General features: G+C 44.8%; 9 protein-coding genes across 9 annotated transcripts; 5 read left to right on the top strand and 4 right to left on the bottom strand.

The window, feature by feature from the left end:
• Window positions 1-728: 728 nt before the first annotated feature.
• BGW36DRAFT_300211 (uncharacterized protein) lies at window positions 729-2,559 on the bottom strand (the record flags this gene model as incomplete). Its single annotated transcript, XM_046211603.1, has 2 exons — window positions 729-2,414; window positions 2,464-2,559. The coding sequence occupies 2 exons, from the start codon at window positions 2,557-2,559 to the stop codon at window positions 729-731; spliced, it is 1,782 nt and encodes a 593-aa protein (XP_046069561.1).
• Window positions 2,560-2,787: 228 nt separating this feature from the next.
• Window positions 2,788-4,681, top strand: BGW36DRAFT_429917 (uncharacterized protein; the record flags this gene model as incomplete). The annotated part of the gene is made up of 2 exons (XM_046220762.1): window positions 2,788-4,179; window positions 4,235-4,681. The coding sequence occupies 2 exons, from the start codon at window positions 2,788-2,790 to the stop codon at window positions 4,679-4,681; spliced, it is 1,839 nt and encodes a 612-aa protein (XP_046069560.1).
• A 52-nt stretch (window positions 4,682-4,733) lies between these two features.
• On the bottom strand, window positions 4,734-6,104 carry BGW36DRAFT_429916 (peptidase C45 acyl-coenzyme A:6-aminopenicillanic acid acyl-transferase; the record flags this gene model as incomplete). The annotated part of the gene is made up of 2 exons (XM_046220761.1): window positions 4,734-5,883; window positions 5,941-6,104. The coding sequence occupies 2 exons, from the start codon at window positions 6,102-6,104 to the stop codon at window positions 4,734-4,736; spliced, it is 1,314 nt and encodes a 437-aa protein (XP_046069559.1).
• Window positions 6,105-6,419: 315 nt separating this feature from the next.
• BGW36DRAFT_418540 (putative pantothenate transporter) lies at window positions 6,420-8,837 on the top strand. Its single transcript, XM_046219428.1, has 7 exons — window positions 6,420-6,772; window positions 6,824-6,904; window positions 6,962-7,621; window positions 7,677-7,779; window positions 7,921-7,965; window positions 8,019-8,250; window positions 8,314-8,837. The coding sequence occupies exons 1-7, from the start codon at window positions 6,434-6,436 to the stop codon at window positions 8,453-8,455; spliced, it is 1,602 nt and encodes a 533-aa protein (XP_046069558.1). The 5' UTR covers window positions 6,420-6,433; the 3' UTR covers window positions 8,456-8,837.
• A 341-nt stretch (window positions 8,838-9,178) lies between these two features.
• On the top strand, window positions 9,179-11,691 carry BGW36DRAFT_429914 (acyl transferase/acyl hydrolase/lysophospholipase; the record flags this gene model as incomplete). Its single annotated transcript, XM_046220760.1, has 5 exons — window positions 9,179-9,218; window positions 9,280-9,526; window positions 9,587-9,847; window positions 9,934-10,791; window positions 11,517-11,691. 5 exons carry the CDS (start codon window positions 9,179-9,181, stop codon window positions 11,689-11,691), a joined length of 1,581 nt encoding a protein of 526 aa, XP_046069557.1.
• A 539-nt stretch (window positions 11,692-12,230) lies between these two features.
• BGW36DRAFT_212349 (uncharacterized protein) lies at window positions 12,231-15,154 on the bottom strand. Its single transcript, XM_046209937.1, has 4 exons — window positions 14,597-15,154; window positions 13,766-14,537; window positions 13,622-13,704; window positions 12,231-13,561 (listed from the first exon to the last, which is right to left on the bottom strand). Exons 1-4 carry the CDS (start codon window positions 15,013-15,015, stop codon window positions 12,289-12,291), a joined length of 2,547 nt encoding a protein of 848 aa, XP_046069556.1. The 5' UTR covers window positions 15,016-15,154; the 3' UTR covers window positions 12,231-12,288.
• Window positions 15,155-15,499: 345 nt separating this feature from the next.
• On the top strand, window positions 15,500-16,298 carry BGW36DRAFT_383910 (uncharacterized protein). Its single transcript, XM_046216735.1, has 2 exons — window positions 15,500-15,689; window positions 15,754-16,298. Exon 2 carries the CDS (start codon window positions 15,756-15,758, stop codon window positions 15,975-15,977), a length of 222 nt encoding a protein of 73 aa, XP_046069555.1. The 5' UTR covers window positions 15,500-15,689; window positions 15,754-15,755; the 3' UTR covers window positions 15,978-16,298.
• Window positions 16,299-16,602: 304 nt separating this feature from the next.
• On the bottom strand, window positions 16,603-18,632 carry BGW36DRAFT_463516 (uncharacterized protein). Its single transcript, XM_046222221.1, has 2 exons — window positions 17,717-18,632; window positions 16,603-17,666 (listed from the first exon to the last, which is right to left on the bottom strand). Exons 1-2 carry the CDS (start codon window positions 18,515-18,517, stop codon window positions 16,647-16,649), a joined length of 1,821 nt encoding a protein of 606 aa, XP_046069554.1. The 5' UTR covers window positions 18,518-18,632; the 3' UTR covers window positions 16,603-16,646.
• Window positions 18,633-19,029: 397 nt separating this feature from the next.
• Window positions 19,030-24,219, top strand: BGW36DRAFT_463515 (uncharacterized protein; the record flags this gene model as incomplete). Its single annotated transcript, XM_046222220.1, has 6 exons — window positions 19,030-19,139; window positions 20,333-20,669; window positions 20,724-21,014; window positions 21,066-21,243; window positions 21,306-21,510; window positions 21,564-24,219. 6 exons carry the CDS (start codon window positions 19,030-19,032, stop codon window positions 23,902-23,904), a joined length of 3,462 nt encoding a protein of 1,153 aa, XP_046069553.1. The 3' UTR covers window positions 23,905-24,219.
• Between the last annotated feature and the right edge of the window lie 1,592 nt (window positions 24,220-25,811).

The raw sequence follows: 25,811 nt of genomic DNA, 5'->3' as shown, positions 1-25,811 counted from the left end.
CACTCAATCTTGTCTTTGTGGTGCATCTACAATGCAATAAGTAAAGACTTAGGTTATTGATAAATGCTAGTGTTAGTGTACATATGAAGTCCCACTCTATGGCATATATAGATCGGAGGCCGTTCCACTACCGTGATAACTGTGATGGAATGCTGCCTGGTGGACAGCCTCCTGGTCAAAGAGGAGCTTCCAGTAAGGTAATACCTCAGGGGTTTCTGGTGTTCCCGACAAAGCAAACCATTGTATGAGGTTATGAATAATTTGGGATGCTTAAATGGAGAGTGGTAGAGCGAGACAATAGATTATCTGCGAAAAGACGCTATGTACACCAAGGAATAGGAAAAGGTATACTTTGTTGCGATGTTTTTGGAATTAAAAAAACACTAAGGCAAGGGTAGTATTATAACGGTTGGGGGTTTGCGAGGCTTCCCATTCTTTGTTATGTAGAGATAGCTTTGTTAAAACCCTTTCGGTGAACTTGAGGCACATGTCAACTGACTTTCAAAACGAACTCCTTACTTGGTGGAAGCTGACGGATGGCAAGCTAGAGATCATCCAATCTTCTAATCACATCACAAATTAACCATCGCAATAACATGAGTACTTGCTAGTGTTAAATAAGGATACGTTCCTTAAATGTTAACCGTTAGTAGTGTACTTATAAGGGTTCGAGTTGGAGACGGAATTATCGCATATACGTTCTGGTATATTGGTCTATAGAATAGACGCTATGGCAGTGGTATCTTCTCAACAAAATGCTGGCCATCCCTGTTGTACCCGCCAACTACCAGATCTATGGGATGTTTAATGTCTAATAGTTTCACTTTCGATATAGTTTCTGGAACTGCTGGGATAGCAAAAGTCACTGCTCGATCTTTCTCCCAATATATTTCCATTTGGGTAATGATCCGCTTAACGAGATGCGTGGGGTAGTGGGAGTGTTCATATCCCTTTCCATTGTTCTCAATCTGTTGCCATAGAACACCGAGGATGTAGTGAAAAATTGTGTCCGATCGCCACAGTAGTACAAGTTGAAGCAATATCTCCGTGAGACTGAGCGTGTACACATCTGACGTAGTTGACAGAGTCAAATCCACAGTGCTGGCAATTTGGCACGCCTTCCATGCATAGTTTTCAATGCGGGTAGGAGAGTATTCATCATGGTCAACTGAGAAGTCATGTATCTTGGCTTCTTCAAATGCAATCTCGCAAAGCATACAATATAAAGCGTTCATAGTGTCCTGATGGGTCGAAAAACTGTGGCATATCATAGGTAACTGGTCTTTACTAATTCTGGCCGTCCAGACTTTTAGTCTCTCTTTTTGAACGTCCAATAAGCCCAATAAGTGAGAACCTCTCACATAGCTGTCACGAGCCTCGTAGTACTCATCTGGTATGGAATTCCTCCCAAGTAGCTTGCTCAGGACTCCATGAGCTACGGTACCTATCTCAACTGATAGGTCGGATATCTGGCAACTCCCTGCAACGCAACGGTAAACCACCAACTTCGTCCGAATTTCCAATGTTTTTATAAGAATATCGTAAATGAGGTCATCCACACTCATTCCCAGAATACACTTGAGGTATATGTGATTAGTTGTAGCTGAAAGCAGATTCGGGCTAAAGGAACTGAGTCCTTCTCCTTCAAGCAGCAGCGCGGGCGGCTTCGCAGGCCGGTGAGACATGCAAAGCCGGTACCACAGTTGTAGTGAATCTGGCCCGTCTGGTGAATCTATTATACTCTCTTTATTAAGTAAAACGAAGCGAACGGAATCCCACACTGCTAGTCGAAATTTGTAATGATCTGTAGATGCATGGTTGTAATAGGCGAGGAGAACAAGAGAGACAAGGAGTTCAGGGGAGTGACGTTTCAACTCATCGGCCTTTATAGTACGAAGATGCCAAAGTGTTAGGTCATGGTATTTCTGGGCACGGTAGTGATGCGAGTAGTTCACGCAAGGACTGAAGAGGGATGTTCGGCTATCCCCAGCATGTATACGGCTCTGAACTCGAGAATCAAGCATCGAGAGATTTGATGCTGCAAGACAAAGTGTAGAAAGTCGCAAACATAGTGATTGGGGGATCCCCGATGTAAACCGTAGAGATGCGGCGGGTAAGAGGCGGCGAACATGGCTCTGGAAATGGTTGAAGTAATTGGCTTCAATGCTATCTCCAGAATCTAGAGTGGCTGGAAATGTAGGGCTTGAAGGCCCGCCGAGATCATTAAATCTAGTCACGTTATATTTTGTGTCTGACAAGCTGATCATGGCTGCAGGTTGACTAGAAGGGATTTGAGCTTTTCCATGCTTCTGGAAATGCGCTCGCGTGACGTTTCGAAAGTTGATATCGAGGCCATAGCTACATTCTAACGACAACCTCGTACAAGCTAGGCAGGATGGTTTTGTTTCATCGCACTAAAAAAAATTAAAATGACGACTAACAATAACATGGCATATAACTGACTCGCTTGCCTCTCCTGCGACACGACTTGCAACCTGAGTGGCTTCGATTGAGTTTCTGTGTTTTCTCGTCTTTTGTAGAACGGGATTGTATTGGCATCTCCGAACTCATATGGCAATGCTGGTTGAAACAAGAATCAAGCGGGGACATTCTCTCCACATGAAGCAATTATCATAACATATATTGGTGGGGTTTGCTGCAGCGCTAAAAGTTAGCCCGGCCCGGCTCGATTTCGGCCTTTGTTCCGTGACTTCGTCGCACTTCACCACATAATCATATTCACATTCAAGAGAGGAACAGCGAAAACATATACATCTCAGCAGCGGCATGAACTCTGCAGACGGGAACAACAGTCAACCGCAGAGACGCCGCAGAGGCACACGCTCTGTCGGGGGCTGTCTTACCTGTCGTCGCCGTCGCGTCAAGTGTAGCAGCCGAATCTTGCCGTGTGACAACTGTCAGCGTCTGAAGCTGTCGTGCAGTTCCTCGTTTCATTGGAATTTTAAGACGTGGCAGCCGGACTCGAAGTATGCGATGCAGTCCCCTTCAGGGAGTGTCAATCAATTAGCCAACGACACAGAACTTCATCCTTATCTACTGCCAATCTCGCATGATCCTGGAAGTTCTGCCTGTCAAGGCACTGGCTTGCAGAGCAACATGTGCATAGATGCTTCTAACGCTGCAGACAGCGATTTCAATCCTAATCATGACAATATTGCTGCAAACGACCTCTTAATGATACCGGATATAAATACGGAGTCTAATATGACCTCGCTTCCGTCACTGACGCCCGTCGCGAGAGATAACGCAGATGAAGACGTTAATCAAATCCTAGAATTAGACGCCCCTTCAATTCAATACCCAGGATCGAGTCTGTGGGCCATGCCTTCCCTGGTAACCGATGACTCGGCTCTGCTCGACGACCAAGCAGCCAAAATGCCCTGGCTTCTCACTGTCAAGCAGTCGGCGTGGAATCCGTACCAATTCATGCTGGACACCACACGAAGAAATGCCAATTCTCCACTCAAACATTCCATTCTTGGGTGGTGTAGTGCCTATATCTCGTGTCAATCTAAAAGTCAACTAAGCTTCCTGGGCACCTTTTATTACCTGTCTGCCGCCGATTCACTTGGTCCGATCATTGAGAATTTGTCTACCAACAATATCGCCAAGAGCGCTTCGATAGCAGAGAGTCTGTACATGCTCTTTTCTACCGCGTATTTCTTGAATAGCTGCGATTTGATGCTGTCTGATTTTCGGTCATATTACGAGAGGACCGACTTGATACGAGTGGCTGTTAAAGAAAATTGGGCTAAAATAAAGGAAAATTTGGGTACGCTTGAATCAAGATTGTTGATCTGGTTAGCGCACTTCGATCTACGCTATTCTCTCTTCTCGAGCCGGCGGTCACCGGACAATCTTTTCAATATTCTCGTCGGACTCGGTGCATTTCCATTCCTTCGCAGCTATCCAGAGGGACATTCATATCTGAGTCCTTGCTTTGGCAACAAGTACCCCCGGAAAGAACTTGAAGAAGACCTAGTGCAAGAACCTTGTCACGCGATGTGCGATCAAATTTTCGCCATTATGGGTCGGATCAATGCGTTTGCGTCTTGGAATGAAGAGCACCAACAATATTTTGAGTGGGATAACACGCTGAAAGAACTGCGTACGGCAAAGATAGAGGTATTGCAGGCTCAAATTGCGAAGATTCGCGCTGTAAGTGGCATATGTACATTTTCCCAAGTATAAGTACGAGACTAAATCCGACAAGGAATGCGCCCTTCTAATGAGGGAGCAGCAAGATAGCAAGGCAATTGACCGCTCGTTATTCCACTTTCTGACAGTTGAAACCTTGCATAAATCGGCAACGATAATGCTAAATCGTGTCGTTGAACCTGACGTGAGAACTGATCCTGAGTCCCAGGAAGCCGCCACACAGATTATTCTCATCACACAGAGGTTCCGAAAGTTAAATTATCTACAATTTCCTCGTTCTTCTCACACCTGGCCACTACCGATTTTTATTGCAGGAATTGAAATTACTGATGTTATCTACCAAGATTGGATCATCACGTTCCTCACAGAACTAGAACCATTAGGAACACATATACGCAAGACCAGGGATTTACTTGAGAGAATTACTTTGGAACAGGAAAAGAAAGGCAAACGAGTTGATGTACAATATGTCATGCATAACTTCGATTCGGTTTATATATAGCACTTAACCCCCTCGGTTCTGACTCATCTAGGGGATCAATCTATCAAAGCATTTATGGGACTTCGGGTCGGAGCTTGTTGTCCACTCGTGATACAGCCGAGTTTCTGATTTCGGATGCCGATGGCCCATGTAATTGAAAGGTCTCGAACTTACCTTGACAGGGAGGACCTTTACACACAGTGACAGTCTTTGTTGTCAGGTTATACATTACGCATGCGACAGTTGCAGTCGACCCACGAAATGGATATCCTGGGAGATGTCCAATTATGGCATCAACCGGGCTATCGTCTGGATGACAACATAGTGCCTCGGGATAACTCAGATGATCCGAGAATGCCGTGATGAGCTTTTTCTGGGTCAAGCGACCTGCAAGAGCGTCACCGCGTATTCCTTGCTCGAACCTCCGGCGTCGATGCCAACTACTACCGCCTGGGTAACGGTCACGGATGTCTGCTCGCGACTCAAAACCGGCATGGGTGAAGTGGTTCGTATGTACCAGGTAATGGTCATCTATATCTCCATACACTTTGTACGCTCGATCGGGCGTGATTTCGAGACAGACACCAAACCCTTCGGCAGTGGCAATGGTCAGATTATTTGAGACGTGTCGTGGAAAGTTGAAGACTGCAGTAAACGCTTCCGATAAATGATTACACTCTAGAACCATACGCCGCAGCAACGAAATGGGCAAGATGAACTTCTGCTGGGGACCAGCTCTTGCATCGACGTCCGCAAGTGGTACGTAGTCATCGGAGGACATGAGTGAATTTGCAGTCACGCCAATTCCGAGCGAATTCATTCCCGAGCGACCGAGTTGTCCCGCTTCGGTGACTAGGAACAAATTGGGCTTGTTTTCAGAGGGATCTGGGTGGACTTCGAGATAGATGATGGCGTCCTGTTTCCATAGCCGCGCCGACATGTCCCAGTTCTGTGAATTGATAACGTGGCCTTCCGGATTGGTTTCCTTCAGGAAGAATGCGCTTGTGCATTCATTAGCCTGGTCCAGGGTGACTTCTGCAGGAGGGCTACTGTTGTCGGGCTCGTCGATGCGTGCAAGGTCATACCGCGAATTCAATAGGATGATGTCGTCTAGCGTTACCCCAGCGCCGTCGGCAATGCCTTGCATTTCGTCGAGCGCAGCTGGATAATACATCTTTATTGCAGGTTTGTAGACTTGGTCGATAATCTGGTCGATGAGGTGGCTGTATTACTTAGCTTCCTTGTTTTGCTTTCAATGTTAGGGTTAGGGTTATACTCACGGCGAAACCAGTTTGCCCGGGGTTCGATAGTAATGGACATTTGCACAGACTTTTTCTTGGGCTCGCCGACCATGGGTCAGTCCTCGTTCATAGGGTAGTCCTTTCACGATGACATGCTGATATGTTGGGCTGATCGCCGTCTCATTGCTGGGTTTGGAATGCATTTTGGATTACTTCCGTATCTGTGAGAATCATTCTTAGAGCGCATGGTCATAAGCAATAATTATTGTAAACATGAGCATTAATAAAGCCCAGCCGAGCGCTACATTGTATTCACGCGCCATTCCGTAAGTATCACTCATATAGTTTGCTATCGTCAAAGCTTCCCGATTCGGCTCGATTAGCGACTAGTTGCCAGCCTTACGGTATTTGGAAATTGTGCCTTTCACCACAAAAGAGTTTATTACCAGATCGGGAGCGGTTGGCGAGCCGACACCGGGTGTTCTGCCGGTGTTATCTTTCTCCAACACCAACATCTTGGAATGCGGGGAAGATGCATGGGTGTCTGATAAGAAACGGGCTCATGCGACTACTTATTCGGATATTTTCAGCTGTATTTCCTGAATGCTGTCACTCAGCTGTGTTTCCAAATTTCAAGATGTCTTCGGACGAAAAGAAAGTAGCAAGTGGGTCACCTGGAGATATTAATCTACCTGTTGAACATGGCGCAACAACCATCACGTCCACAGCTCAGGATGCTAAAGTGCCTGTCCAAAATGGCGACTACGACGATGCAGCTAATCTCTTTGCCGCTGCGGGCGACAATTTCTTCTACACCAAGGATGAAGCAAGACTCGTTCGGTGGAAACTTGACATTATTTTGCTCACAATGGTATTTTTTAACATGCCCAAAAATTAACGAAGCTGATTGCTGACAATGTAGATGACGATCACATACATTCTCTCCTTCATCGATAAGGTCGCCTTGTCTGAGGCATCAATTTATGGTATTCGCGATGACGATGTAAGATTTCCCCAAAGACCATTAGAGTCTAAATGCAGGCTAACGGAATCAATGTAGCATCTTGTCGGCCAAGACTACAGCTGGGTGTCATCGATATTCTACTTTGGCTACCTCTTCGCGCAATATCCGTCTTCTGTGCTGATGCAGAAATTGCCGCTTGGGAGGTACTTTGGAGTGATGGTCATCTTGTGGGGTGTTGCGACAACATGCATGACCGCAACGAACTCGTTCGCTACATTGGCAGTCTGTCGCTTCTTTCTCGGCGCATTCGAGACCTGCATCTCCCCGATTCTTACTCTGCTAGTCGGCCAGTATTGGACGACGCGAGAGCAACCCCTTCGGGCGTCAATCTGGTGGGCTGGAGGCGGTATTGGATCCTTTATCGCCGACTCCATTACTTATGCGGTGGCAGGGGATACATTGAAAGGAGGCGGAAAGTACGTCACTTGGCAGGTTATATTTCTAACGGTAGGCCCGATCACGATAGCATGGGGCATCTTGTTATTTTTCGCCCTGCCGACGTCTCCGACGACAGCATGGTTCTTGTCCGATCGGGAGCGGAAAATTGCTGTTATTAGGGTTATGCAAAATCACACTGGTATCGAAAATCGAAAGTACAAACTGTATCAAGTGAGAGAAGCATTGAAGGATCCCCAGGCGTGGATGTTGACGGCGATGGCTTTTCTGCAGTGTATTCCAGGTGGGGGATTGACCTCGGTAAGAACATGTTTGATGTCTGCAGGGCCATTTCAAGTCTGATTCTCAATTACAGTTCGATAAAATTGTCCTGGAAGGCCTCGGATACTCAAACAGACAGGCCACACTGATGTCTTTTCCTGAGGACGGTATCCAGTTATGCTCAGTCCTCGTGGCCGGTATCGCAGCCCAGCTTATTCCTAATTCGAGATGCATATTGATGATTATTGCAAATACTGTGGTCTTGATTGGTGCTATTCTTGTTGATAGTAAGGTTCCATTGCTGATATATTCCTTGTCTGGCTAATCTTCGTGAACAGCCTTGCCTGCTTCTCATGCCCATGGTCGTCTCGGTGCTTTCTACGGTATGAATCCTGACCCGATGACACCGGTATATTCGATTCCTAATAACTCACAGTTCTCTTCGTCAACACAATTCCATACATCATGTGCATGTCTTTGCTCTCGTCGAATATCGGCGGTTTTACGAAGAAGGCAACCGTCGGAGTAATGATGTTCATGGCCTACAGTGTGGGACAAATCGTGGCGCCACACTTTTTCCTATCCAGCGAGAGTCCTCGGTATCCCACGGGCTTCAGAGCGTTTTATGTGTCGGTTGCCTTGATGATCGCAATTGAGTTTTTGATGATGTAAGAGTTTTTCCCCACTACCCTACCAACAAGACGTTGGTAAAGCTAATAGAATTGTGCCAGTGGATATCTGCATTACATGAATAGAAAGAAGGACCGAGATGCTGCAACCGGCGATGGGGATGGCCTTGAGGATGCACCGGGGTGGAATGATTTGCTGGATCTGACCGATAAAGAGCATAGTCGCTTTAGATATGTCTTTTGATTTATCGTGTTACATCTCTACATCAATTGATATCCAGTGCGATTTATTTCAATTTTTCGTGTAAAATCGTCAGTATTCCATAAATCTTTCCAAGACCATGCAGAAATACGATGTCACAATCCTTATATTACGAAACAATCCTCTATCCAGTTTCAGCCAGAATGTAAATTTAAACACAGGAGACGGACTAGTGCGTAAAACAAAAGTCAGAGAAAAAAATATAAAATAAACATATTATAATGATAACTATAATTGTACTAACATCGAGATTGCTGCTTCAAATCCATGGCGTTCAGGGCAGTTCCTGGAAATATACCACGACTAAACAAGGGAAAGTCTGGTCAAGCTGATGATTCAAAATCATACCTACATGATGGTTGACTGTTATCAATCAACATACGTTTTTAATTCGGCGGCCCGTTTTTTAACAGACAATTGGCTTGATGACAAAAAATGTGATTATGTAAGCAGGCTAGACGCACGTATCGGGGACGAGCATTTGTATTCGCCACTCCACTACCACATGTTTATGTTCAGGCTCACCTGATCAATTCTGCTAATTTTAGAATAGCAAAGAAAACCACTTGGCTCTCGACGTCATTATGATTTCTACACTCGACCGTTGGCATAAAATGGTCCAGAATGTAGTTTTGTCCCTAGATTCCCTTATGGTCTATGGATCCGGTCTTGTCTACAAGTCTCTAATTCCTTGCCAATGTTAATATGGCTGACCCTTGGGATGAATGGACGTTGCTGAGCATCGGTTTGTGTCCTTCTGTGGTGACCAACTCCAAGGGAAGAGTGCTAAGCAAAGTTTGTCTTAGATGGAGGCGGGGTCAGAGGCTTCGCAAGCCTGTTGTTCTTAAAGGCTCTAATGCGAGAAATTGCGAGAGTGGAAGAAAATGATTTCCTGCTGAGCAGTATCCTTCAAGACACTCCCGGCGCCGATACAAAACCAGGATCTTCTAGTTTCTATCCTTGTGACGCTGTACTCCCGTCTGGAGACCCTCAGAATTCTCCATATTTACCATGCCATTATTTTGATTTCATCGTGGGATCCGGCACTGGAGGGTGAGGTCCTCTCATATATCATGCTCTTCTGATGCTTCGATTGGCTCATCGCATATTTAGACTGATTGCCCTTATGTTGGGAAGACTTCGCATGACAGCGTATGATGCCTGTGAGCAATATATACGCTTTGCAAACCGGGTATATGGGCGACCTAGAACTTTCCATTGCCGACGACTCCCACCGCTCTGGGCTCAAGAAACGAAATATAACACCTACAGCCTTGACGCTACAATCAGAGAGATTTCCAACGCCTACGATTCTGACGCGCATGTAGGATTAAAGCACACCCCGTTGGCAGCACCATCGGATATTTGCAAAACGTAAGTTCCAAGAAATCGGAAGGGGAAAGAAGAAGAAGAAAACAAAAAGAGAACTGGGGTAATGTGACTATTCTAATTGATTCTAGTATTGTCACCGCCTGTGGAAAACGTACGAAATCTAGTCGGGAGAAAACATATTTGTTTCGAAGCTACAATCATTTTGCTAACAAAGAGACTGGTTCGTCTCACCGTAATCCGAGTGCAGCTAGTGGAGATGCTATTTGGGAGGTCGGACACGCAACTATGGCAGCGCCCTCGTACTTTGAAAAGCTCGAGATCGAAAATTTGACCTTCAAACATGGAGGGATGCGTGTAAACAATGCAACCGAAGATGTACTTGATGAATTGCAAGTTTTAGAGTCAGCTCAGAAGCCCGGTGTGGTGGTGAGCTTAGGAACTGGCGCCAGACACCACACATCAATCGGAAATGGACGTATCGCCGACCTTTTTGCGAGTTTTACTGGATTCTTCGCAAGTATGGTCGACACAGACAAGGTCCACAAAAGGGTTAAACGTCGACCAGAGTTAGCCGATTGCTATTTCCGCTTCAATGACCGCTCCAGGGATTGGAATGGTGTGATTATGGACCAGTGGATCCCGACCTACGAGAGTGAACGAAAACGAGAGCCGGGGCAGATAACGATGGACCGAATGGCCAACATTGTAGCGAAATACCTTGAAAGCGGCGGCCAGGAAGAAATGGCGAAATGCGCCGAGCAATTGGTCAGATTTCGCCGACGAAGATTGTCAGCCAATCCTGACCGGTGGGAGCGATTTGCCTCGGTGTCTACATTTACCTGTCCAGAATGCCCCAATATCGACTCGTTTACCAACCGGAGCGAATTCAAAAACCATATCGAGCAGAGCTTTCATAAATCGGCTAGTTTCACCCTTGATAATTCCAGACAAGCTTGGTCATATCATGAACGGAGGAGATCATCCTTGTATGTTTCCTGAGGCAGTGGACCTAGCCAAGTGTGTCTTTTAAGCATCTTTCATCATTCTGAAAAGCGGTAATACATAATACGTAACCATGGGCCACTGTTCAAATTGATATTGCCCGTTATATGGTTACAATAACTCATTGACTAAATTAACTCCACTGGTTTATAGTGTTAAATGTGGCTGAAAAGCCGCGTCTGTTTTCAACAAGCTTTTATTCGTGATTATTAACGGAAACTAATAGGTTAGTATCCAGCACGCTAATTTCACATTATTGAACAACTTGATTTGTTAGTAGAGAACAAGCAGTCGAGTTATCCTCACTAGTTTAAAAAATAAAATAATAAAATAAAAAATGGATGGACTGGGTTCACAAACCAATCATATCCTCAATTGGCATCCGAGGTGGATATAATGCTGGTCGGCCGCCGGTGTGGATACACAGGGTTCAAAGGTATGCCGCGATATATATTATATCAAAACTAAAACTATCACTAATCATACTTTATGTACTTTGACATTCCGTAGATCCAGCTGGGAACATATTGCAGTTTTGAACATATCATTTTGTGACAACTGCACACCATGCACGTCTACAAATTCACTCCTCTCAGCTCCAGTTGGACGTTCAAACAAGTCGAGAATGCCAATTGCCTGCATGGACTGATGGCTTCCTTCCCATATTGCAATTTCTGACAACTGTGCACGTCGACTTGATCAAGCACAGGAAAATCCCTGATCCCTATATAGGTTCGAATGAGTACGACGTGCAATGGGTGGGAGAGCAGAAATGGGAATACCGAACCATCTTTTCTCATGGAAATTGTAATGCGGAAGCCGCCGTTAAATATGTGCTCCGTTTTAACGACTTGGAAACTCTTGCAACCGTGTCTCTCAATTAAGATGTCATTCTTGAAGCCGATAATATGCATCGGACATATCGAGTGGAATTCGCGGAGCTTCAACAAGGCCCAAAAACGCTAGACAATCCATTTAATGTGACTTTGGTTAGAGGTCAGAACTAATGGAGCAGTTCAGTCACCATCTCGTCCAATTTAATGGATCAACAGAGAAGAGCCGTGTCTTTGTTCCCAAGGCCCAATACCATTATGGATGGAACTGGAGTATGTGATCCATCTATGTTACCGTTATCGCACCACCATAAAATGATGGCAGAGAAGTGTTCAAGATAAGAACCGAATCACCGTCAGTTGGGTAGTGTTATTCATTGGCCCCGTGTGCACCCCAACTGAAATATTACAACGAACATTTGCTCCTTTTTCTTTTCTTTATATTTCATGTGCTCATATTTGTTTTTATAAACTCGACAAGCTATAATGAACATACTAGAGCTAAAGAATACAGTGAATACTAGATAACACGAAATTAACATGGACGAGAAGGCATCAATGACATACGATGGTGATGCATGGTATTGTATTTTGCTAGTCTCGATTTAAATTGCCGTCCCTCAATCTAATTAAACCAAAAGGAAGATCTCATTGTTCTGCAGGCCATGATCCTGGCATCTTTACCGTAGATTCTGCATTCTCAGGTGCATGCATCAACCCAATCCTCAGAGATAAATGTCGACTTCTGCGGTTCCTCTCCAATGTAGCAGCTGCTTTTGTTATATCGACAAATCTTCGATGAGTTTCCCAGTCAATCGTATCAGCATTAAATGTGTGGTCTCCGGATGCAATCTCAGCAAGAATCTCCAGATATTTGTCCAATTTGTTGTACTTTTCTTGATATGAAGGACTAGCTATGCAAAATGTGGTACGTCCATGGAGAAAGCCAGCCTGGTACTTTCCACCATCAATGTCAGCATTCACCAGGAATGATTGACCCTGTCCTTCGGCATGAGCGTCTTTCAATATCGCATTTTTGAGCACGTCCTTTAAAATTAAAAAGTTCCCCTGGTATGTTCCCATACACATGATGAGAGGGGAAGTGGGCAGGCATTCCCATTCCGGAATTATCGGCTCTGTTATTGATTTCTTGTCCTTTTCAAAGCTATCGAAAACCACAAAAATATCTTGGAGAGTTTGCCAGCGAATTCTGCTCTCACGCTGCAGGTTACGTGCAAGTCGCAGACTTGACAAGAAATGCTGATGTCTTGAGATCTCCTTATCTGCCGCTAAGACTTTCTTAGGATCGAAACCACTATTTCTAAGGGCCTCAATCCACAAGGGAAAATTCCCAGTCAATCTTGCGATATCGGTCGGAGTTCCATATAAATTGGAAACTGCGAAAACATTCGCCCCTTGACATATGAGTAATTCAACTCGTTTTCTCTGATTTTCACGGTCTTCTTCACCGTAGCGATATAGGAAATTCGATTCTGGATACCCAGTGAGATCTTCTAGATTTATGTGAGATTTTTCACGTTGTGGTTCGAGGGAAGCTATAGCCGCATGAAGACAGGTTAGCCCATCTACCTGTGGGATTGATATGCTCGCTTTGTTATTCAAGTGCCAACGGAATAAGTCAATATTGCTTTTCGGATTTGAGCTCAAAATAAAGGTCGATGTGCGACCACGATTATCTCGCTCGTTTAGAATGTGACTAAAGTCACTTCTTATCGATTGCCATGGAAATTCTTTTTCAAGAGGGGCATTTTCGCAGAAGAGATGCCAGAAGTTTCGGCCGTTCCAGTCAGGTTCTGAAGGATCCAATTGGCACCTTTCAACTAAAAGGTTGTATATCTCCCAAAATCCCGATCCAAGAAAGTGGGGGCCTCTTATATCAAAACAATAGACCAAAGTGTTCCTGATTTCCAATATTAGTTAGGTTATCCTGCCACAGTATGTTGGATTGTGGATATGTTACCTGCCATTATCATCAACACCCTGACTCATTGCCCCAGCATCGAGAAGGAAGCGAACCAATTCACCTCGAGAGCCTCTACAGGCCTAAATTATGTATTACGTTAATTTGATTCATCTCTGAGGAAGAGAAAAGAAGGTCATTTACCAGTCCGAGAAGACTCCGCCCGTACTCATCCACGGTATTCACGGAATACTTTTTCTTCATAAATCCCTCTCTGATACTTACAATATCCATATGACTAACAAAAGCCCATATCTCATCCCTAGATGATACAGTATGCATCATTGTCAAGCTTTGCTGCACGTTACAGCCGCCAGATGCATTCGTCCAGAGCCTAGCCCAAAAGCCTTTATCGAAACACCAAGAAGGGCTGAATTTAATTTTTACCTCCCACGATTGAATAATGTCATCCTTATCTTCCTTTCGCATCCTTCTATATCTTTTCCGCATATATATCATGGACAATGTTCCGAGGAGCAAATTCAAGTGCCGGTGCGTAATACTATAAATCTCACTAGCTTTAAAAAACGTCGACCCATTATGATACACCAATAAATTTTTGGTTGCATCCATTCCACTATGTGCTTCATGTAGGAAGGTCTGGAACCTATTTGAAGTAATTTTGTCGTCCTTTAGAGTGGCAGATATTGTGGATTTGGTTCTGTCTCCAAAATGCAATTTTGTAACTGGGCCATAGGATTCAACCGAACTCTCACGAGATAATTTTTCGTTACTCAGGGATGGATGGTTGATGGTAGCTTCTAATGATGCCAAACGTTGGGACAAATCTTTTATCGACCTTTGAACATCATTTGAGACACCGAAAGAGCTGACCTCCTTTGTTTGTTGCGCAGCAATCCAGGCTATTGTTTGGTTCATAGTTGAGAGGTTAATGCTCTGCTGACGAGTCTCGTGACTTTAAATGCATTATTAGATATTGAGACTAGTGAATGCGGTAATGGAAGAGCAACGTACAGCTGGAGTACAAGTAGCCCTAAAGACAAGCAATCAATTGTCTCTCTTAGTAGTCCAGATGCCTCAGACAGCCTCTGCTCATAAGATATGATCCTGAAAGCTTTCTTTACCTTTTCTCGATTGGTTGACTTTGTCTCTCTGATATCCTGGAGAATGTCCTTTAACATCTGGAGGCGAGGGCGACATCGTTCCAGACACATGAAAACGCCACAATCACTTGTTGCGTCTGTAGATAAAGCTCCAATCTCGGTTAACAATTTTTCTATAGTCGATAGCCCGATCTCTACTTCAGATGTGGTCGCTAAGACACTCTTCATCAGTTTCACGGAGCGATGTGCTGATTTTACGATTTTAAGTAGCTCGAGGGTCAAGGAAAAGACCCCAAAAGCACCGGCCGCAATTCCGAAAGCTTCTGCCATGGCATACAATCAGCTTCAAGGTCACAACTTGGGGTATTGGGAGAAATAAAATAAGATTTGCGATTCCTCTATGACTAGATCCCTTTTTCCAGAAATCTCTGTCATTTTCTCACTCCTTCAGCCTCGCCATGGATATCATTGTCAACGAATGAAATAATTAGATTGTCTGCCGCAAAAGATGACTGGTTCCCAGCCTGGTCACACGCATTGCAGGCAGCCAGCGGTTAATTTCATTGTTTGATTGGGTATATGACAAGGCTGCGGCTGGTTTCTGAGGCAGTGCAACATTAATTTCACAATAACCATTGGCGGGTTTATATGTCAACTGGTCCACAGTAACTACTAGAGAATAGAAATAGGAGTACAGTCACCTTTCCTTCTGTGCGTTATTGACAAAGCAGGTTAGTTCCTCCTCGTATTACTGGAGTTAGAGTAAAGGAGTATAAGGCCCACTTAGAACATTTTTAACAACCAAATATTTCACACAAGATTTTCTTTAACTTATAACTATTCCTGTGTAAAGGCATATTGGAAGGCATTCTGAGAGTATCTGCCCAAATTCGCTAACTTTTTATCCACCTTTCCATAAAAGGAACTTGCCGACCAAACTTGTTGAAATCGACGCCCCCACTTTTGTCTTGAAGAGCATAAATTATACACTTATCGTTAAGGTTGTAAGGTGTGCATCTCCTTTCATCCTCTCTTCGATACTAACCGATGGGTGGGACGCATGAGCAGAAATGTGTCATTGTCTCATTATGATAACTCCATATGCATGCGGTTGCGAAGTTGAGGAACCCCCGCACTTAATAGAAAGTTGTGGATGTGGTGGTTGTGGGATTGCCGTTGTGACTACAACTTCCAAAGTCACCGCGAACCAACCTTGTTCAGCCTGCATTGAAAGCGGCATATGGACCTATGCTACGGGTACATGGAAGCTGAACGGTAGGCCTAGACATTGATGCAAGTTGTCAACACAATACCACGCATATATATTGAGTGGTACAATACTACGATACTTCTGAAAATTGGCACCAATCGCGGGTTTGCTTGATTTCTTTTTTGCTCTGCTACCTGTATATCATCTAGGAGATACCTCTCCTTTCACATTCATAAACACATTTTTGGGAAACAAAATTCGTCTCACTTCGGTGTAGAGATCCCTGTATCGATTACTAAGGTTAGCTGGTACAAAAGGTGCCTAAGGCACTTAATAAAACCTATTAATCAAGACTCAAATCAATTATATATTATCTTCAAGATTTTTCAAGAGCTAATCGAACATGTGAATAGCCTTACACAACTTTTTACGTCAAAGCGACTATTTCAAATAACTCCATCCCAAACGAGACTACAACCATATCTTATGCCTCTATGGCAGTTTATATATTGGCGAGTGTTGGGTCTTGGGGGAACAAGAGCGCAAATGCCTATTCGGGAGAAGACGATTTCCTGTTGCGACGGCACCTAAAGGTAAACAACATATCATATATTTCAAGGTAATATTATATTATTGAATGATAGTTAGAATTATTAAGAATTTATAATTTATAAATGATAATTTCAATTCATCTACCGAATATGTACATCAACACGTTCTGTAGTCAAAATAATGTGGAGCTGATAAGGTATTATGCGCCACGGTTGACAGCATCTTCCATAGCCATTTCCAACTCCCTCATGTTACTTCTCACCTCCTGCTCTGTCGGAAGATTCACGATAATCAAGTACAGCACATCTTGCTGCATTAACTTTTTGAGCCCTCGCCCGCCTTTCTGCCTGCCTTGATTTGTTCCATACTGCGCCGAATTCGCAGACTCGCCACCCTGTAATGGACGTCCACCATACCTCGCTCTCGTGTTATAATCATCTTCGTAGCGAGATTCAGAGCGCTGGTTATCCTGCGTGTTCGCAATCAACTGCGTAGCCAGCCCAATCAAACCCCCTCGAGAATTTCTGCCTCTCCTGTCCCCTCGCCTTGGGCTACCTCGCAGGCCTCCCTGAGCCATCCCCGCAGTCGGGTCGCTAAGCTTCGAAGCGAACTTCGGTACGTAGCTCGTAAGAGCTGACCCAGGGTTGTCAGCCGCATACTTGGCCTGCGCTCTCCGATCAAGGTAGTCTTGAACAAACTTATTCGCCGACTTGAGTTTCGCCTTTGCCCCCACCGACGGCTGGCTGGCCACATAGTCGAGGTTGGGAAACACAAGTTCAGCGGCATCAGGAAGCTCAATTTCGCCGCGAGTTACGCCGCTGGCGACATGCATATTCTGTCTGAACTTCTGGATCTTGGTGGCGGGAATTTGTCCAGTCTGGGAGACTTTCACTGCTGCTTGGGACAAGTCTAGCCGCTCAGACGATACCATGCTTCCGAAAATTCCACCAATATTACCGAGAAGGCCTTGAGATTGACTACCCCCTTGCACGAGCTGGGAATCAGGTTTGAATTTCATGACTACCGCAACGAGACCGCGGGGCATGAATACTTCTTGATTGACTCGGTCGAGGTAGGTGTTGTGCCGTGATCGGGACTGGACTTCCTTCGCAGCAGATGCTGCTATTTGAGCAACAGTGGTGACGACCATGGCTGTGATGCCCGGAGCAAAGCCTGCGATCGCTGACGACACTATCACGACATCCCACCATGGGCTTGCCTTTTGAAAATATTAGTGGAATGCATGTTTAGAGATATGGCGATATATACCCTACTAGCTGTTTGCCAGTCCTTGAGAAACTTCAAAAACGCGTCTTGGCTGATACCGCTGTTATTGAGAACGGGGGCATAAGCTCTGACAAATCCCCTGTCTCTTTTGCCTGGCCGGCGCTGTGGGATGATAATAGGGCACGCTAGCGGTTCTACAGAACGTGGTGGTGGCCCGACGATATAGACAAGCTCATTGATAAATGCCTCTCTCTGCTTGATCTTTTCTTCTTCAGTTTGTGCCGGTCCGTCAGATTCACCCGCTGCTCGGGTATCATGGGGTCCAAACTCTTCAGCCGCCTCATCGAGTTCCCACTGTTTCTCGTCTTCCAAGTCGGCATGCGAGTCACCAGTATCATACTTCGGTCCTTGGTGGACTCTATTACTAAAGCGATTTCCATTTTCATCGTCATAAGGGGACGAATCTACATGCCGATGTGTGTCCAAAGACTCAATTGTCCTGTTAGTGAATCGAGAGTCTCCTGAAGAGTCTTTCTCTCTTGGATATGAGTCTGAGACAGCCTTATCGTTATAATAAGATTGCGATGAACCAGTGTTTACGACCTCTTGATAGGACGGAGGGGCATCATTTGGAGCAAAATTCGAAGCGCTAGAATTTTCTCCAAGAGATCTCGCTGACTGAAGATGGGTTGACGGCAGAGAATTTTGGATATCTTCGGAAGAGTTTTGAGAAGCGACATTTTGTCTTTTCGATTTGGTCTCTTTTCGATGTTGGTAGACTTCCATACCAAAACCGACAGCCATTCCGACGAGACCTAAAGGACCGCCTTGACCGCGACCCATGGCTGATGAAGATGATATCAATGAAAAGCAGGTAGGCTATAGGGAAATAAAATCAATCTGTAAACGCAGTGGGCAAGATTGCTCAGAGGAAGACGACCTTGGGCTACCAAATTCCTATATATCTTTCCGACAGTCACATCGAATAGATCAAGCTTTTTTTCATACTTTGAGTGCCAGGGCTGAGCGGCACGTTGAGTGGGGAGTCACTTTTGGTTGGCTAAAAGCGAGAGGCGTGCTAACCCAGCCGTAGTAACCAGTTCGGGGCAGCTGGAAACGGGAGCACCTAGCGACTCTAGCGGTGCCGAAATGGCATTATTGCTGTGCCGATCTGTGACCCTATATCCCCTATAGACGCCCCCCATCTCAGTGATACTATTAATAATCCTATACTCCGTCCTATTTGCACCTACGTACTATTCAAGTCTCTTCAATTCTCCATATTAATATTTAATTAATTATCTTCTATATGACCTTATCTTTTAATAGTGTCTTTATAAAATTCCAGTTTAAAAATGATAAGTCGCGAAACAGCCGTACACGCTAGACCGGTGCGTGAAATCCGTGACGCCAGCGCTGGGGGTGCCGACGAATACGCGCGCCACGAGGCACAAGCCCACTTCAGGTAGTCTGTAGTCTGCTCGGTTGAGACCGGCGGAGAGGACCTCTGAACGAGGGGATGAGGGCTAAATCATAGGAGATGTGGTGGTGGGCTGAAAACAAGCTAATTAACGTAATCCACGCCAAAGTTGGCCCCCAACCGATTCAAAATAACGGGTGCTTTCCCCGTAGATACCTGGATAGCGCAACTTTATTGATGTCAACACCTGTAATAGGCGGAGCTGGCCCAAGGCCGTCGACTCGGGTCATCAATTTTTGATTTGGCCCCAAATATTGATTGTGACAACACGGCCCGCATTTAAACGGTCGAACCGGGAAACGTTACCAGTGATACGCCTTTCAGGGATACCCCTCGATTCGACAAGAGCAATCATTTTGTTCAGGTGTAAAGAATTACCTAAGAAAGGTTAGGTAATATCAAACCTCACCTGCTGGTCAGGTTATGATTATAGACTTTTAGCCTTTCACTGGTCTCCGGCCACCCAAAGAGCGAGTGAAATCTTCGGAGCAATGAGTCTACAAACTGGCCCCCTACATGATGAAACATCCTAGCTAGTGTGCTGCACTCATAGACAATTATCAATCGAATTCGTGTACTATCCTCCCTTTTCATGTTTATCAAACGCGAACGCCATAAAAATCATAATATGTATTGGTAGATGAGTAAAGAATCACGACGAAATTAGTAGCTGGTTTAAATCCAGAATCGGTATAGTTTTAATCACTCACTGTCTAGTTAATGTGTTTGATCCATTTGATTGCCCAATCGTACAACGTATAGCTATTAAACCTCGATTCTATCCAATTAGACGTGTTCAAGATTGTAAACAACGATGCATGCCTTGATTGGTCAATTTGGGATTAGAAAGATTTAGAGGTACGCAATTCGCTGCGGATGGCTAGCCGGCCGAGCCAACCAAATTAAGCGCCTGCGGCTGAATGGTGCAAGCATCCAAGATGTCGTGCCTGGCCTCAGCCTCGTGCCGCATTTATCGGAAAAATGATCACAGTCCCTCCTTTGCCTTAAAGATAATGATCCTTTAGCCTCATAAACCGCTTCTAAGCATGGTGTTGTCTATCGTATATCCTCCAAAAGAGGCACCCTCGTCATCTGCTGTCGAGTAAGATCCTCTTGAAGCTCCACTGACTGTTGCCTCATCTGTACTGGTTGTTCGCTGACTGAAGCCTTGTCTTTAGTATCGTCGCTGTCCACGGCCTCGGCGGCAACGCCATCGACACCTGGACACACCCAAAATCGGAGGCCTTCTGGTTGAAAGATTTTCTCCCCAAACAAATTCCCGATGCTCGCATCATGACCTTCGGCTACGAAGCCGCTGTGGCATTTGGACAATCAACGGCAGAGGTGATAGATTGTGCTAAAGGCCTACTTAGCAGTTTGGTGGACAAGCGGGAAGAACCAGAGGTACAGAATCTTGGCGATGCTTCAAGGAAAGAAGGGACTGATCTTGTGTTAGGAGAATCGCCGCCCTCTAATATTTATTGCCCACTCTCTCGGGGGATTGTGGTGAAACAAGTTTGTCGATGCCACAGCTTTCTTGAATGCAGTCAGTAATTAACGTTATCCTAGGCCCTGCTCCAAGCACGACTAGAGCCGCGATACCAGGCTATCAAGAATACAACACTTGGCATCATCTTCTTCGGTACGCCTCATCGTGGAAGTGAGAAAGCGACATACGGAAAAGTGCTGGTGAACTTTGCGCAGCTTATAAGTCATCGACCCCCTCCTCGTCTTATGGCTGCCCTCCAAACGAACTCGGATATTCTTCTACGGTTGACCAGTGATTTTCGCCATCAGCTACCCGACTATCAGATATATAGCTTCTATGAGCAGCGACCGATGAAAGGGTTTTCCGGTCTGGTATGGGTAACCACAACTTCATTTCCACTATCGATAGCTAACTCAGTTCAGATCGTGGAGAAATATTCCGCCTTACTTGAAGTGAACCATGAAGAACAGATCCCTGTCGACGCTGATCATAGTGCAATGTGCAAGTTCGAAACAGATAGTGATGATACTTTTGAGAAGGTGTATAAGAGGGTCAAGCGGATAAGGAACCACCAGCAACGCATTGCGAGCGAGCAGTCGGGTATGTTCTGATGAAGAGTATAAATCAAGAAGAGTCATTTTAGGTTAAATACATTGCTTTAGTAACATACAACATACACTTTGAAGTCCCTCATTTACTGAGCCCTGTCTTTACCGGCCGTGATGAAGAAGTTGAACTTCTTACCACGTCATTTGGCACTGGACAGTCACCCCAGAATTGCAATCAGCGGCGATTTGTGCTTTTCGGTCTTGGAGGCTCTGGCAAAACACAGATCTGCCTAAAATATGTGCAAAAAGAACGAGAGAGGTGAGTTAGGTAGTCTATGTAATCTACAAATATTGACTAGTAGTCTTATTTAGGTATTGGGGTATATTCTGGATCGACGCGAGTAGCAACGACAGAATTCAGCAATGTTTTGTTCAGATTGCTCGTCTTCTCCAAGTGGATGAGACTATTGACAGCGTCAAACGAACACTGGCTAACATCTCACAAGTCTGGCTCCTTGTGGTCGATAATGCCGACGACCCCGAGCTCCGATTGGCGCCATATTTCCCGACGGGAAACCGAGGCAACATCCTCATCACCAGCCGCAATCCTCAATGTCAACATTACCACACTGTTGGATACCGGGAAGTAGGGCGACTCTCACTGGACGAGTCAATGTCACTTCTGAGTAAGATGATATATCCAGCGACAAGCCCCTCGCAACAAGCTGCAGAAGAAGGCCAAAAAGTCGTCGAGAGTCTTGGCTACCTCGCGTTAGCTATCGTGCAGGCTGGAGCCTATATTCGTGAAACCTCTTGCTCACTTTCCGACTACCTCGAACTCTACAGCAGACGTCGAAGAAATCTCCTTCAGAATAGACCAGACCATCTTGGGACAGACTACGAATACTCCATCTATGCGTCGTGGGAAGTATCGGTTGATATAATTAAATCAAAGCGAGATACGGTATCCTCTCTTGCTCTCCGGCTATTGAGTATATTTGGGTTCTACCACCACGATCAGATCCCGACTCAGATGTTCTACAATGCTTGGCATCGGATGCAGGCCCAAATTCGTGATGATTCACCCTCGAAGTTTCCTGATTATCAACAGTTAATACAAGCGTCGATTTCCCTGCTTGCATCGTTTTCGCTGATTACAAGAAATATTGACACATCATTGTCCCTCCACCCTTTGGTGCATGGATGGTGTCGAGACCGAATATCTGATTATGAGGAGCAACAGCTAAACTACCGACGAGCACACTGGCTGTTGGCTAGCTCTGTGGCGTGGGAATATAAGACCGAGGATTATACGTTCCGCCGGTCATTAGTGTTTCATGTGCTTAAGATTCGGCTCCAGCTTCACCAAGGCGAATTGAGTGACAAGGAGAAAATGTTGGGTTGGCCTGTACTGGCTCTAATACTCGGGGAGAATGGAGGGACGACGGATGCTATACAAATGTTAGAAGAGGTACTGAAACTGCAGAGGAGCAAACTTAGCAACAACCATCCTAACACGTTGAGTACCATGAACAGTCTAGCAAATCGATACAGAGAAATTGGACGACCAGTAGAGGCACTACAACTGTCAGAAGAGGTAGTGGACCTGCTGAAGACTAAGCTTGGGGATGATCATCCTGACAAATTGAGATCAATGCACAATCTAGCAATTCAATATAGCGAGGCTGAACAACAAGCGGAGGCACTACAACTGTTAGAAAAGATACTGAAACTACAGGAGAGCAAGCTTGGCAACAACCATCCTGACACGTTGGGTACGATGAACAGTCTGGCAAATCTATACAGAGAAATTGGACGACCAGTAGAGGCACTACAACTGTCAGAAGAGGTAGTGGACCTGATGAAGACTAAGCTTGGGGATGATCATCCTGTCACATTGAGATCAATGCACAATCTAGCAATTCAATATAGTGAGGCTGAACAACAAGCGGAGGCACTACAACTATTAGAACAGGTAGTGGAACTGCAGAAGAACAAGCTTGGGGATGATCATCCTGATACATTGAAATCGATGCACAATCTAGCGATTATATATGGCGAGGCTGGACAAGAGGCAGAGGCACTAGAACTGTCACGAAAGGTAGTGAAATTGCAGAAGAGCAAGCTTAGGGATGATCATCCCGACATGTTGAGGTCAATGCACAATCTAGCAAATCAATATCATAACTCTGGACAACGAGCAAAGGCACTGCAACTGTTAGAAAAGGTAGTGGAACTGCAGAAGAGCAAACTTGGGGATGATCATCCTGACACATTGAGGTCAATGCACAGTCTAGCGATTAAATATTACGAGGCTGGACGACAGTCAGAGGCACTGCAACTGTTAGAAAAGGTAGTGGAACTGCAGAAGAGCAAACTTGGGGATGATCATCCTGACACATTGAGGTCAATGCACAATCTAGCGGTTATGTATAGAGAGGCTGGACAACAGGCAGAGGCACTAGAACTGTTACAAAAGGTAGTGAAACTACGAAAGAGCAAGCTTGGGAATAATCACCCTATCACGTTGTCATCGAAAAGGCTCCTGGTTCATCATTCCTTTCACGGTGCGGATGATGCTTTATCGACATCGGAGGCTTCACATCGCCGAAAGCGTTCCAGACTCTCAAGTTCCTACGGTTTTGGTCAGGAAGGAATAAGTAGCTCGGGGTCGGGACTGGTTACAGTACTGTCTCCTCCAAGACCAAAATAACGTTGGTTATATTTGGGTCTTCCCTTGGCAAAATGAGTCAAGATTATTGTATGATAGCTGCAGATGCAGGTATCCTGCTACGACAAATAATGGCTGGACGCCGATCCATGCAGCACTAATCGTGGTTATCTTGATAATTTAAGGCTCTTGTGTGGGCACGGTGCTGCTGTGGATATCCATACAATGCCGAATGGTAGCTTAATACTACTTTAATAGAGTAGAGTATAGTCCTTGTCGAAGGGATTTCAAAATAGCCCAAGTACTGATCAAGCGAAAGTCGAGTGAGGTCTTCTGAGAATCTCTACTCTCAGAAGGTGACACGGATCTTATCGAAGATATTCAAGAGAGAACAAAAGTGACATTTCTATAGTTGGTATCGCATTTCATGAATTGGGATATGATCGATTAAGAGATATAGTCGAAACAATGTAGTATGCGCTCCTCTACTGGCCGGAATATATCTCCGCTGTATGAACTGAAGTCACTGGTACGCTGAGATAGGAAAGGAAAAGGCCTAAAGTGATAAAGTGAAGATACGACAACTTAAAAGCTAAAATTAGAAAAATGGAATAGAAAAGGGATGATTTGGAAAGCCTGAAGTGGTAGAGCGTAATGCTGAACCTTAAAATCGGACTTATCCCTCTCCTTATTAATTATTACTGTAACAGGCAACTAAAGCAATTAAGTATCTCTCAAGCTACTATCTATAAAAGTTTTGCCTTGCAGCTAGGAATAACATAACTATAAGAAGCAATTGATTTTGTTCTTATGCTAAGTATCAAGTCACCCTCATTTTATATCGGGTTATAAATGGTTTGCCATGACTAGAAAGCAAGTGCATGCTTTCTAAATGATACCAAATCCAATGATCAAGCAATTACGCCCATAGTATAGTTCTCTTCCACCCCAACTCAGACACATACGACCATAGGGTGTGGAAAACAGGGCTTCCCGTCCGCTCAGCCGTACTTAAGCCACACGCCGGCTGGTTAGTAGTTGGGTGGGTGACCACCAGCGAATCCCAGCTGTTGTATGTTATTTTAATTTTAATTTTTTCGGTTTCCTCTTTTTATAATATCTGCTTTTAGTAGTAGAAGATCCTGTTGCTGCCCTAAGACAGAATATTCTGGGAATCCTGGTCGGTGGCCGTGGCCCTTTTTGTTCTCAGTTATATTTGCCATATCATCCAACACGAAACCAATCATGGAACATCTAGGTTTGTAGTTGCTTTCACGAGTGTGACGTCTGCTCTCATCTATATAATGGGCAACGTTGTCAGAATCTTGCCGAGAGAAGATGTAGGGACGCTCAACTTAAAACACCGTCGCTGACTGTGTTCTACGGATCTCATATTAAGAGAGACTATTTATGATCTAGAAACAAAACCATCATGTCTTATATACGGCCCTGTCAACTTCAGTCATTTCAGCTAAATATATTACTCTAGTATTCTTGTATTGTACCTACAAGTACATGTCATGATTCCTCAGTTCTTCAAGATCTAGTAGGAGGGACAACGTGTATTTTCTATAAGGAAGCCGAAAAAATGTCTCTGCTTCCGGTGACTGATAGGCGCTGGTGCTGGTTTTGTCAATTCTGGCACAACTCCATTGTGTTACGACAAAGTTCATAAGACCTCCCGTTGAATATTATTTCTTGGGTTCTAGTGATTCGGGGGATTAAGTAGACAATAGATTATCTATCCCTTGCCATTTGATGAGAGTTGTTCTTTAGAATATTCAGGGTGGGTGCCTAAGCTCTTCAACTTCCTTCCATCGTCATTGACGCCAGTATATCGATGGCTACTTACCTTCGGTTCGCTCGGATAATGCGCAGCAATGTTGATGTTATCTTGAACAAATATTTTTGATTGAAGAAGCATTACCTGCATAATAAATATTTATGTA

This window comes from Talaromyces proteolyticus (assembly GCF_021365285.1).
Source record: "Talaromyces proteolyticus strain PMI_201 chromosome Unknown BGW36scaffold_9, whole genome shotgun sequence".
In the NCBI taxonomy this organism is placed as follows: Eukaryota; Fungi; Ascomycota; class Eurotiomycetes; order Eurotiales; family Trichocomaceae; genus Talaromyces; species Talaromyces proteolyticus.
The sequence above is the reverse complement of the archived record's forward strand: the minus strand, read 5'-3'. Positions and strand labels throughout refer to the sequence as shown.